This window comes from Amblyomma americanum, chromosome 3, assembly GCF_052857255.1.
Source record: "Amblyomma americanum isolate KBUSLIRL-KWMA chromosome 3, ASM5285725v1, whole genome shotgun sequence".
Taxonomy (NCBI): Eukaryota; Metazoa; Arthropoda; class Arachnida; order Ixodida; family Ixodidae; genus Amblyomma; species Amblyomma americanum.
Genome location: NC_135499.1, coordinates 210,671,553 through 210,685,672, shown reverse-complemented (window position 1 = coordinate 210,685,672; position 14,120 = coordinate 210,671,553). Strand labels below are relative to the sequence as shown.

The window sequence follows — 14,120 nt, the reverse complement described above, 5'->3', positions numbered from 1 at the left end:
CGCACAATCGAGATTTTTTACTACTTATGCCGTCACAACGGTGGGTCTAAATATGAAGAAATCCAAAGTAATGTTCAAAGTTGATTGAAGTTCATAGTTCTTCAGCGCAACGGCACGGGGCGCTGCGTCAACGACCGTCTCAGGGAACACGAAAGAGATTTAAGGAATAGGGAAGGTGCTAACCTTGTTGAGCACTGCGCAACTTGCAAAGATTGCACACCGATGTTTTCGGCAGTGAGGATTCTAAGCAGAAGCAAATTAAAAACAGCCCGTGAAACGATAGAGGCATACTATATTAAAAAAGCTGGGTCAGAGTGTGTCAGCGATACCACAGTCATTCTGTATAATACAGAAAAGGCGTTCCTGTCAAAGTTTCTGCGATAAAGATATGATGAGATTGTTTTTCCTAAATTTTTTTCCCTTTTTTGGTTCTTTTACGGTGTGCGCCTGCGCTGGTCTGAGAGTATTTAAGCTGTGTGTGTGACTCTGAATAAACAGTTGTAAGTCAGCGCTGTGTTCGTCCCTGTTCGTCCTTCTTCTTTTCTGTCTTCTGTCTTTTTTTCCTTGGCTTAAAACGTGCCGTTGCGCTGAAGAACTATGAACTTCAATCAACAATACCAACTAGCCCAAGAACTAACTCTACTAATGTTCAAAGGTCTCGGAAAGGAAGAAGAGTTTACGACAGGCAGCGAAGCGTAGAAAGTGGTACGAATACATCTACTATGGACAATTAGTGACCGCAGATCGGGTCCATGAGGCTGAAATAACGGGGATAATAAGGATGGCGTGCAGTGCATCTGGCAGGCACTCTCATGTGATCAATGGTAGTTATCCAAGATTCCTCAAGAAGAAAGTATAAAGCATCTGAATCTGATCGAAACTAACCTATGGGGCAGAAACTTTGAGGCTAACGAGCAGGGTTGAACTTAAGCGGAAGACAGAGCAGCGAGCAATTGAAAGGAAGATTACAGGGCAGAACGGGTCAGGTAACAGAAGCGAGTTAGTAATATCCTGGTCGAAACCGAGAAGAAATGGACATGGGCAGAGCGTGTAATGCGAATTCCAAGAGAGGGCAAGTGTAGCAGGTTGCTGCAGAGTGTCAGGTGGGCGGATGCGATTAGGAAATGTGCAGTGATGAGGTGGCCGCAAGTGGCACAGGAGAGAGTAAATTGAAGAGATGTGGGAGACGCCTTTGTCCTGTAGTGGACGCAGTTAGGATGATGGTAGTAGGATGATGATGGTGATGACGATGGTGATGGCGGCATTAGCTTGTGTTGTCTCTTTGAAGCATGAATAAAATGCCTGTATTATCTCCCCAATCAGCGCACAAGAATTAATAAAGCTAGCTGAGCACACACGTTATGGTCTTCTTTCTGAGGTTCGCGTCTCCCGTGGTTTCTCGTTCCATCGCAGGCAGCCCGTTCTGGTGCCTGCTGGACATCGTGCCCATCAAGAACGAGAAGCACGAGGTGGTCCTTTTCTTGGCCTCACACAAGGACATCACCAAGTCCAAGATGGCCGAGATCGAGACGGACGACGCGGACGAGACCGCCGAGCTGGGTACGGAGCCTGCCCAGTGCATGCCTTCAGCTCCTTGCTTACTCCGTCCGATAGGGGCCGGTCTGGGGACAACGAGTCTTAAGCGACTGAGCTCGCATTGCATGTTTCCAACCCCCGACGCTTTACGTTATCCACTGTGAGATGTCAATGGGCGGCTACAGCGTAGGGCGAACCTGAAAAGAAGAGTCGAGACAGGTTTTGGACATCATTCTGATCTCCAACCAATGTCTAGATGTTGCACCAGCATAAGTCACCTTCCGTTTTGAAGCGTGGTGCCATAATACATTAAAACGTTATAAGTAGTATAAAGCACATATATTAGGTGACAGTGCCAAAATTTGGTGCAGGTTGTAAAACTATCTCGAAAAATGGGGGCAACATGAAGAAAGTTGTCGCCGTTGTTGCACGGATTTCTCGATATAATGCGTGGCTCAACTCCTCAGTTCCTGCTTTCCAGCCTTCATCCCTTCCTTCCTTTCTCGCCTGTATGCGCTAACCCTACGCCTACACAATAATCTTAACGCGGTTCCTCGCCCATTACTTCTGGTTACCATTACTTCTGGTTATCAAATGAGATATTTTCGCTACAACGGAACTACAAGCAAAGACGCTCAAGACTAATGCTCTTCCCGTTCTCTGTGCCTTCAGCATCGCAAAAACCACCGTCAAACCGGAGAAATCGCACTTAAGTGAGGCCCTAGGAGCCTGTAACCGAAGCTCCGGTCATTATTCATTTGATTATTTTGTTACGTGCTCCATGCATAATAGATCGGCCCGGCAGCGAAAAGCACTTGTCACTTTGGGAGCTGTCACGACTGATTTCGCTACGTTATAGTCTTATTTTTGTTCGCTGCAATCTTAACTTGCAAGGAAACCGAGATGGAAGAAAGTTCAAGCACAGCTGTCGTCTTTAAAGCGCACAAACATTATCACAGGAGCAGGAAACTCAATGGGGGGTGACTTCAACTTGGAGAGCGTCGAAACTTCATTCGTCTTCGTTTGCAGTGAATACAAAATGTAACAACTGCGCTAAGAAAATATATCAGTGGTGTGTTCCACGAGAACACACGAAAAGTATGCGGAGTGCTTTGAAACTTGCTTTTCGAGTAGAAGAGGCAACGCACAGCCATCAGCACAGTAACACAGTCCGCTGAGCCTGCATCTCGCATCAATTCGCCAGCCTTAGCATGTTGTCCCCTAAAATTTTATTTTGGAGATTTCGATGACCTTAAGGCAGTAGTTTTCGCACATATTTACAATTTGCTGCTTGAAAACGAGCTCGCAACAGCGCTGCAAAAGAATTCATGTTCTTGATTTTGTTTGTTTCGGTAAATTTTACCACCAAGTTCCGGTACCTCGATCTCGTTTAGAGATACAAATCTGCCTCAACAGCACTTTTCTGCTTTTTATACAACAGGCAGCAAAAAGAGCGTGCTCTGTGCGACTCACAAAAGTATAATTCCGAAGTATGCTAAGCTCCAGAGGTTGTCTGTTTTTTACTGCGGGAGTCGTAGATTCTGTACGCCTCCTTCCGACGTCAAGCTGGAGGCAGTTTAAGCAGTGGAGAGGGATATAAATGGAGCTTTCGAGAATGTGTTCCTCGTGGTAGGATAATTTAAGGGAAATAAGGTTGGCGGACTTTTATTATTTTTCGTTTTTTTTTTTTTGCGAAGGGCGCGCAGTTATCTTTAAAGAGTCGACCCATCACTGAAGCAAGGCATACATAATTAAATTTTTTCTCGTGAAAAATTAAGGCACTCACGTCAGCGAAATTGGTTATCCGGAACGAAATCTCCTTAAAGGGATGACAGCTTGTCTGACATAAGTAAAAAGGAGAAATTACAGGTGCCGCGTGATCTTACCTGCTGATATACCCTTGGTGGAATGTCTTGCCCGGCTACCCCAATTTTTTTCCAGCCATCCCTAATTTATAGCGGCGTAGGAGTGCTGCCACAATGCCTTGCTGTTATGTTAGTCCAGTCACGCACAAACGATGTGGTTGGCATTGCTTTGGCACAACCTGTGCGTGTGGTCGCTGAGAGAGAGTGCCATCAAGGGACCCGTGTTCCAGGGTGTCGTCATCCCTAATTGGGAATAGATGGCACGTTTTCTTCCGGTATGGCACCCCGGTGACTTTTACACTACGGGTCAATCGGTCCCGCGGGCCATATATGCTCTGCATTCAGTTTGGGCAGACCGGGGACCATTCGTAAGCTGCACCGCGTTTCTTCTCATGTAAGGACGCTTCTTTCTTGCTGCGTGGGGTGGCGCTGTCTGGCATGCACAGCAAATCCACATCCCTGTACATATGAATGGCGCACGAAAACAAAAGAGAGAGGAGGGTGAGAAGCAAAAGTACGATAATGCTTAGAGGTTAACTATACGCAATGCTCGATTGTACGACCACCCTAGACGCTCCTGTACAAGAACACACTGTGTGCCATCTGTGCTGATGTTCAGTGTGGGATCACCGCTTCAAAGACTCAGCACCAGCTAGTTCGAGATGCCATTGGAAGGGTGTGGGGGACACGTACAGTCTACACTAGTGGCTGGTTGTTTTTCACCTTTATTTTTGTTTATTTCTCCTTCAAACAGTTTCCTTCAAACAGTTTCCTTCAAACTGCTGCTGCTGCGGTCAGCCACAAATGTCACCCTTATACTCCATCATCCACTGACAGTCTCCAAAAATTAAGGTGCACATGAAGAGACCGACGTATTTGAGGCAGGCAATTAAAGAAGCCTAGCAGGGGCAGCAGAAAGTTAGGTGAATGGATGAAATTAAGAAGTTTGCGGGGATACGGTTGCCGCAGCTGGCACAGGGCAGGGTTGATTGGAAAGACATGGGAGAGGCCTTTGTCCTGCAGTGGGTGTAGTCAGGCTGATTATGATGATGATGATTCAAAGTTCCATAAAAAAAACGCGTGCAGACGCCAACGGCAACGTGGACCTGGAAGGCTGCGTTCAGAGCAGCAATTACCAGAGGAGACGGAGTCGAGCGGTCCTCTACCAACTCTCGGGGCACTACCGCCACGAGAAGAAGATGTCAAAGCTCAAGCTCAACAACGTGAGTGTTCCCTCTTCTCCGTCTGTCTCGCTGCTATTAGTTACGTATAAAGCAAACAAGCCACATCCCATCCGACAATAAATGTGTTCTACCAGCACTAGTCGCTTGCTGAAAAGCAGTGATTCATCCCGTCTTCGCGTGGCCCACCGCACAGTGTAATTAAAGAAAAATAACACCTCAGTATTATGTGAAAATGCTTTCTTAATTTGAAAAAAGTATTGTATTTCATTCGATTCGAATGCGAGTAGCAGATTATGTGCAGTCGAACGCCGTAGCCATCAAGCCACGACGGCGCGTCAAGGAGCGCTTTTTACGCAGCCTATAGAGTGACCGTGCTTCATGGTGTGGTGATTGCAGGGCACAACCTTCTATTAAAAGAGATCGTCACCGTTCAACACCCAAGAAGCCTCAAAGTTATTTGTTCTCCTGTAGAACATGCGGAAAAACAACTCGAACGTGCCGACTTTCATTACAAAAATGGTCTGTAGACAGTCCATAGACTTCTTATAGACTATATTGCCTTCCTATAGATATTTCTTTTCGTCTATTCATGGTCTATAGACAAAAGTTTGCTAAAATTATATGGCCATAAATCTATATATTGCCTACAGACTGTCTATAAGATTTGTATTTCCTTTAGACTGTTCTCTACGGATTGTTCATAGAGACTCTATAAACTTTACAGACAGAAGTATATGGAGAGTCAATAGGCTGTGTAAGGAAAATATTGTAATAGTTTGGCCTAAATATTCGTTTTATGACGACAAGATAAAACAGTAGTTGTAATGCCTAAATTAATTCCACTTTGACCTTAATTTTCTTTTACTAACCTTACCTTTGTAGCACTCTTAACACAACAGTGCTCCAAGCACGTGCAAGGATCCTTTTTCAAACAGAACGGTGGCTAGCTGCCCTGTGATCAACGCCGGTACCTTTCATAGTGGTTAGTTTTGTACTTGCATGTAACTTAGGCGCCAAGTTTCATTACCAATAAAGCAAATAGAGTGCCCTGGCTTCCATTCGTGAATTACAGTTATAACCTATTTAAAAGTCTAAAAAGCAATTAGCCGCGAATTGCTGACGAGCAAACAGCAAAAAGGATGCCTAAAATGGATGTCGAAAAGGAAAAGACCATGGTATTAGGATGCTTTGCGGTGGCCTCATGACATGCGCGCTCCTGGCTAGCCTCTTGTCGACTCCCCGAACAACACGAGAACGTTGGCCTTCCACAGCTGGGGCCGACGCGGGCGGGCGTTCCTCGGAGAAAGGCACATATTGCGCGTGTCTCGTCTATGGGATTATTTCGTGATTGTCACGAGGCCAACACCCTCGTAAGCCAGCCAGGGCGTCAATGCCACTCGCGTAGAAGGCCCTTCTCGGAAAAGCCGCTTAGGGTAATTGCGTGCCGCGTGGGCTGCTGCTCCCCGGCACGCCCGAGAAGCAGGCAACGCCGCCACGGGGTTGTGAAACCGATTCTCATCAGCTCTCGCCCGCATCAACTTCCGCGCACATCATCGATGCAATGACCGCTTCGCCACGTGCAGCGTTAATGCTTTCTTCAGTGACCCATGCCTCACCCGTCCGACGAACAAAACAACTCGCGGCTTCGTATTGCACCAGTCGCGTACCACAGCCAGTTTTTTTTTTACATTTTTTGCGAACCATTTTATGGTTATTTAATGTTCCGCTTTCTTATCATTCATTCTCATTATTTCCCGCAGTTTGTTTCTTTCCGCTTAATCCGTCTAGCTAAATATCAGTATGTTGTTGACCGCAAGTAAAATAAACAAAGAAATGAATTCTGGTTGTAACTGAAGATAATGGGTTATTTTCCACGAAGCTTTCTTTTATCATGTTGCGATCGCCGCAATGTAACCCTGTGCCAGGACTCCTTTCTTTAGCGTTTTCTTGTGGATATCTTCAAAGCTGAGTTTGGCGCATAAAAGGTCATGTCATTGACGCGACGCACAATATCTGCATGGCTGTGTGGTAGACGCCAGTTTGTACACCGCTCGCAGCCACCTCTGTAGCCTTCGTAGTTGGCAGCTTTTGTGGCGTAGCCGGTGCAGCCTGAATTGGGCTGGTCGTGTAAATGAAGATGTTATGTTAACGTAACAGAGGAAGAGAAGACTCTGCGTCACAGCTGTGTTACCGGAATGACCTTTTCGCCTTGCGAAGGACAGGCCTTTGGCGTACCCTAAATCTTTATTTCACCGGCCATCTACTAACCTTACAGTACATGCGGTAGTACCGCGGGTAACACGAACCGACAGAAAGAGGATTTCGAAACCTTTCCTAATTTGCTCAATGCCTAGCATAGCACCGCACTCGCAGAAGTACAGGAGAACAACACGCGTCGTTGAGTTCATTCTCGAGCCTTCTGCTCCGCTGAGAAAGCACCTCCGTCGGTCTTCGAGAGCGCAGCATCGCACACGACTTGACGGTAGTTGTAGAACGCGTCTGATCCCTTTCTGGCTTGGCAAAAGTTCTCCATTAAGTGAAACAAAGTAACGCCACGTCTGTCGGCATCGTTCCTTCTAATAACGTCAGAGAGCAGTGACCCCCCAAACGAGAACCCTATCGCGCAATTTCTGTGCCGTCAGCGACCGCGTCAGAATATTAAAAAAAAAAAGGAATCCTGCGTTTCGGCTTGTTGATTCGACTGGAGAGGGCAAGTACTGCGTTGCCGTCGCTCTTGTGAGGGCCGTGTCTCGTTACGACGTTCGCCCTCGCAATAAGCGCTTCTTAATAACCCCTCTTGCGAGACCTCTTTCTTCGCGTGGCATAATATTTGCCCTGCGCAGAGTAATAGCCCAAGTCGCCTTCAAAAGGAACCTTTGCGATGAGACGTTCAGTGACCGGCTCGGACTTGGTCTTTCATCCTGGAAATGAGAATCTCGTAGCCGTAATCGAGAGGAAGCTCAACACGCTTACGGTCGGCGTTGTGAGACCGCGGTGATCTCCTTTCTTCATCGTTTCTGTGACTTCGCCTTCTGTTGGAATATTTTTTTTTTGACCACTGAGAACTCGCTTTCGGGTCCCGATGGTATAAACATAGAACTATAGTTTGGGCTTCTGTCTTCTTGGCTGTATTCACGGCGATTCGCTTTTGTTATCAACTATGTAAAACATAGCGAAATTTCAGACCCGACCAATGGAGGCTCATTATAGGCTGCAGACACAACCATTGAAATAGCATGCCCATGGACGACCCTTGTGTTTTGGCTTGCGCCTTCACGTGTTCTCGATCGTTCGCTTCATTTCCTTGCTGTGTTTTCAAACTTCAGCCCCCTAATAGGACTACGGCGCATGGTCGAATTAAGCGATAAACCTAATTAAGGGAAGTCGAAAGAGCGCAAGCGTCGATGCTAGTGTTTTCTATTTTGTGCTTACTTAATCCAAGCTTCTCTACATATACCACTGTCGTCATTTCCTTTAAGAAAAGAATGTCGCTAACTTCTTGAAAAAAAAAACTAAAGATTACAGCTTTTAGAACTCACATCCAAAGCACTAGTCCACCAATAGGAAGTGCGGAACGCTGAAGAAAATTTTTGTCGCTCACTTTGCTTTACCTCAATTTTGCGTTCTTAGCCTTTTGCTCCAGATCACATTCACTTTATTCTAGATGTTTTGCTGTTTCACAACGGTGATACTTCGACAGTAGAGTGGTTTTCGCAACTGGTTTTAAAATATCCCATGCCGATATATCAGCGCAGTGGTCTGTACATGTCGGAACTGAGCCCCCTCATCAATGTGAACCTCTCACTGTACATTGACGTTGCATAGAACCGTCAATGGAGGGATCGCGTTCAACACGTGCAGAACCTGCTGCACTCGACGGCCCTGCCCGAGTACAAGACGGCGGCCATCAAGAAGTCTCGCTTCATCCTCTCCCACTACGGCGCCTTCAAGACGTGCTGGGACTGGCTCATCCTGGTCGCCACGGTCTACGTCGCCGTCGTCGTGCCTTACAGCGCCTGCTTTGGCGAGATGCAGGTACGTCGACCACGCCTCGACTCTGGCTGCTGCCGGAAACGGTGCGACGTCAATTAAAGACTGTCGGTGGTTTGGGAAGCAGCAGAATTCCCTTAGGAACAAAACTGGGGCAGCTGCCAATTGTTAAAGTTTAAGCATCACAGCTACTGCCGGAAGTTGATCCACATTTCTCGACTCCGACGCACATGGTGTTCCTTTGTAAGGTCATGGTGTAGATTGTGGGTGGACAGTACGCCAAGCCCGGCTCTAGGCACCGTGCTTGAAATGCTCGGCAACATAGGCGGTAACACGGCAGCCGAGAAGCATGTCCTAAAGACATCCCATTTAGTGCATGTTATGGCCCCGTTACGTAAAACAATTTCACGTGAGAATGAGACGATGCAGACAGTAGAAGTGCGCTGGCATGACTATGCACTAGTCATTACTGTGTACAAGGCTTTCTTTGAGACAGCAGTTACCAGGAGCCCTTTTGAATACTGGCGTCTTCCAACGGCCATACCTTGTTGCCGCAGGCTGAGGCAACCTCTTAGGCTCAGTTAATAGGCACTTTTAGTTGGACGTACGCAGTGAGCTTGCGTACGCAAGGACACTGCAGGTAACAAATGCGCATGCGCAGAACGCAACGTATCTAGCCAAGCGTTGCGGACGACCGCCCGCTGTAAAGCATAGCGTAGCGTACGCAACGTGCTGCGTTGACAAGATGGCGGCGCCCAGCTCGCCCGCTTCGGAATAAATACACGTTGCCGCTGGATCCTCTTGGGCAATAGCTCGCTCAAATTGCAGCGGTTCGCTTTTATTTCACCTACTCTTGCCCACACGTACTGCTATAAGCTATAACTAGCGCCTGTTTTTCAGATAATTTGGCGATATTCAAGCTCCTAAGCCTAACTAAATGCGGTGTGTTTTCCTCGTAGCAACAAACCCTGGCGAAGCAGTTTTCTAGCTTTTAGTCAGTCCTTACATTTGCTTCGGTTTACATAGTTTTTCTTCCTGGAACAAAAAAAGGCTCTCCATGCACTCACTTTAGTTTATCAGAAATCACTAATGAAAGTTTCTTCAACAGAGCATTGATGTGCTTTGACGTCTTGTGACTAGGTGGAGCTACTGTTTACGCGGTCGCATGAGGGACGCTACGGCACGGCCAACTAAATGTGTTTACACTATTCACAGCGTACGCAACGCAGTAAAAGATGCGTACGCAAGCTTACTGCGTACGCCCCAACTAAAGGTGTCTAATAAAACTGTAGACTGTAGACTTCCTCCCCGCGTTCTTCCCGTTTCATCCCGTGTCCGGTTCCCTCGGCAGAGCCACAGCGTGCAGCAGCAGCAGCAGCGGCGGTACGCCCTGGCGGTGGGCCTCAACGAGAGCTCACTGCTGGAGCTGCCTGTCGCCGCCGCCAACGAGAGCAGTGGCGCCGGTGGCGGTGGGGTCCCGGCGGGGAGTGCGCTGCCGCCGCCAGCCGCCGAGCTGCAGCTGGACGGCAACAGGACAATCATCTCCGACGTCATCGTCGAGGCCATGTTCATCATTGGTGCGTATGCGCCCGCCTCCCTGTTTCCCATCGTCGACGCTGCGCTGTTGTTGTTCTCGTTCTACGAGCTTCAATGCAGCCTTCGACGCTGGTAGTGGGCCGCGAACAGATGGTTTCTTTACCATTCCTCATTATCCCGGTTAGGTGCGAACATGGTCTGTAAACAGGCACAGGCGTCTTTGCGTATTTCTTTGTTATTTTTGTGAGGCAGCGACACAGTCTGGAACTTTCGTTGGTACGGGACAGCAAATCCTCAACTTTTTATGTTTTCTTCCTGTGGTGCATACACGCTAGGACGGAACACTAAAGAATGCAGTTTGTATGGTTTCCTTATTCTGGTTTCGGACGTGCACTAAAACTGACTGTATTCGTTATTTTTTTTTATGAATATAGACTTGAGACAGACTTAAGACACACTTCTTATTGTTTAAGTGTCATGGCCACCTTCGTGGTTCCTCATCACCAAAAACTCCGCTGTTCACTCGTTCGCTGAAGATAACGTAATACAAATTGGCCTGGAGTGGGCACTGTCGAGGTTGTAGCAGGTGAGGTCATGTGATCAGGTGAAGCTGCCCAGTGTGAGCTTTGATGCAGGAGCTTTCTTTAGTTAAGGGCAGATCTGGCCAAGGTTTCTGGTGACGACAAAAACACTTGCACGCCAAACCTGGACACAACCTTTTTCAACATATGTGCCAATGTGGCCATGATGTGCCATTACTAACCCACCCAGCTATAGTCATTCTTGTACAGTTATGGCGGATTATTCGCCCCATAAAATTGTAAATTGTAATTTGTGGGGTTTTACGTCTCTAAGCGACACAAAGCCTATGAGGGAGCACCTGATGGAGGTCTCTGGATTAATTCACACGGCTCTGAGTTCTTAAACTCACACAGCGCTCAGACGTTTTCGTATTTCACCTCGTTCGAAATTCGGTAGGCGCGGCCTTATCGAACCCGCGACCTTGACTTAAGCCCATGAGCAACCGCGATGCGGTCTTCTGCGCCTCACAATAGGGCAAAATGTCCGGAAGTTTGTTTGTTAGTTGATTTTTTCAGGACTGCAATGCTTTGGGCACACGTGGAATGCAGTCTAGGCAATTAGAAGAGCAGTAGAATTCACGCAGTCGTTCAAGTGCTATATCTTCCTGACTGCGTTACATTCCCATACTCAAGACTGCGTCGTATCGCAGGTAAATACAGAAAGGGGCATTCTCTGATAACCACTCCAGAGGTTTGCCTGACTGATAAGCCTTGACAGATAGCTACAGATGGCAGTGGCTAAAAGTGCCGACACGCTGAAATCACGCGCCACGGGTCGAACACTTACACTTTACTTTGATTGCAGGATCAGGTCGAGTATTTTGTCGCCAAGGAACAGCAGAAGGGCCCTTATTGTGTAAGAAATAAAATATTGTTTCCAAAAGAGTCAGTGCACCTTTAAAAACTTGTTTCCTTTCTGACTGCCCCGATATGTGGTCGGTGCAGTCAGTGTAAAAGTAGCCACATAGAGCATAGTGTGGTGATGCTTTCAGGTTTTTAAAGGGGTGGTTTCAGATTGTTCTAAACGCTGCATGGTGCTTCGAAGTGTGAGGTCAAAAACACAGTCGGGGTAGCAGCGCTGTGTGCTTTAGATATATTTACTCGCGTTGCACAAAATAATGACTGCAGTAGACCCACAAGAGAGTCGTTGAGTCGATAAAGGAATGCCGCTTACGAACATTTTAGCAAAAGTTCCTTAGTGCTTAAGGCTCCGCACAGCAAATAGTGGCTAAGTGCGCGGCCTGACGTGAGGCCCAAATGGAAGCGCTTCTTATGCACAAGTAGTATAGGGTGGAAAAAAAGGGCCAAAGAAAAAATAACGACGCGCTAGCAACGTGACAGGGTGCGCAGCACCAAAGATGACAGGTTTGCGTAGTTGAGAGCCTGCTTTCAGCCTGGCCCGACAGTGACAACTGCCCAAGAGCTAGCCGTACCTGAGAGTATCAGCACTCTCCCTATACTTCCGCGTACCGTTTCCTTGTTGTGTTTCGAATCTGCTGAAGGGGTGCTTCCTGCGTTTAGTTCTTTCCGTCAGCTTCGGTGAAAGGCTCCAGATGCCTAAGTGTCATAGGCGTGTAACGGGTTTTGGCGGATGCTTGCCTTCTTTCACTTTCTCCTCTACCAATCCTCGTATTTTTAACGCCAATAGCGTTAAGGCTCCAATTCGGCGGAAAATCCGGCGTCGTTGGCGTTGTGAGCGAGAAATCCCAGAAGTAACCTAGTTGGGCCACCTGGATCGCGTGACCTTGTGGCCTCATCACAACCTGCCCACCGGGTTTTGAACAAGCTGCACACGATGACAGGTGGCAGTTAAATTAATGATTGGTGGGACGCACAAGCCCATCCGTGGCAGCACCTGCCACCGCAGGGCAGTGGCGCATCGCTTAGCCGCTGCAACACTGCGCCAGAAAGTAGTAGTATGAGGAATCCCAACGATCTATGGATGTAAAGTCGAGAATGACATATTCCGCATACATGGGCATTAACCCATTAATGCTATCGCATCATACCCTAAAATTGGAGGTGAAGTATCCCCTGCATTTTTTTAATAGCCATTGGAGGACTGCGTATGGGCACTGCTGGCCATTTGTAACAAAGAATTGTTCCTTGGAGTTATATAAGAAGAAATATAGAATTATATCTGGATTATCAAAACTTATCTCCAAAGACTTACTGTTGAAAAAAGAAAAGGCTTCGCATTTATCTGGTGTCTCAGCTCTGTGTGAATTTTTTTTTAATCGGAAGTTTTAAATTATGTACCTAGATCTAATCTTATGTACCTAGATACCCCTCAATTGTGTGCGCTATGGATCCTCATGTTGACTACCCACTAGCCCGAACCCTCACCCTTCTAAGTTAGATCTAATCGTTAAGCATAGATTTGCGTTTTCAAGATGCTTTGACACGTACTAGCAATGTTGAAATCACACTGCATAGAACGCCGCACAAGTGCTGATTTTCAGTCATGCAACAATGCTGGCTTTCTTTCCTTTTAGTTCTTTTTCTTTTTCTTGCATCTTACAGTGTTCTACAAGAAATCCTACTCAGAAAACTCTTAAGCAGAAAAGCGTAATACAGGAATACCTCTTTTACATTGTTTTAATGACGTCTTTCTGAACGCGTGAACCGACTAGGAAAAGTGACATGGGTGGTCAGTCGGTTGAAAAAAGGGTGTCATTAGAGGCGCAGTGAGGAACAGGTATAGATGGAGAGCCGTAGCTTCACAGTGGAAGAAAGGCCTCCGCAAACATCGCACAAACATAGGCCTGGTTTCTGGTTTGTTGTCAGACGACATGCGCCACGTTTTTGCACTAACATTGCAGTCCGCCACTAATAATCCTGTCACTAAACTCCACATATACAGCGCTAAGTGTAATTAAGTGCTACTGTCATGACGCGTCTTTTGTACACCAAATACGCTTGGTGTGTATGTTTAAGGGCGAGGTAGTCAATAGGAGCCTGGGAGCTGAGAGACACAGGAGCCAATCTGTTTTGTTAATCATTCGTAAGGTTCACAATCAACATTTACCTAACGCTTACCGCGAAACTGCAGTGCCTTGAGGAGCGGCTGCTCCAACCGAGCTGTCGAATGGGTTTCAGGGCCGCTCTCAGAGCTGCTTATGCGGACATTGGTTCTATTTCTTCTTCCTTTTTCTTTTCGTCATTGTCCCAATGACTTTTTATCGCTTCATTTCGTGATATTTTTTCTCATATTATATCAACAAAAGTATTAATGTCTAGGTGAAGGAATAGGTGGACAAAGAGCATCCTATGAACGAAACTATGAACGCAAATGAGCGGTTTTTCTTTGCATGTGTTTGTTTTATTAATTTTTATTACCATCGCCATTCTTAACAAACAGTTATATGTCATGAACTTTTGTGGGCAGACGCTAGACCAGAGAGCACAAAAACCTACTGTACTAAATG

General features: G+C 46.8%; 1 protein-coding gene across 1 annotated transcript in view; it reads left to right on the top strand.

Moving 5' to 3' along the window:
* Elk (Eag-like K[+] channel) overlaps positions 1–14,120 on the top strand; it is a 74,413-nt gene that overhangs the window by 21,681 nt on the left and 38,612 nt on the right. The window contains exons 3-6 of the mRNA XM_077659834.1: positions 1,414–1,560; positions 4,488–4,624; positions 8,447–8,620; positions 9,927–10,152. Of these exons, the coding sequence (XP_077515960.1) occupies positions 1,414–1,560; positions 4,488–4,624; positions 8,447–8,620; positions 9,927–10,152 (684 nt within the window). The remainder of the gene's footprint in view (positions 1–1,413; positions 1,561–4,487; positions 4,625–8,446; positions 8,621–9,926; positions 10,153–14,120) is intronic.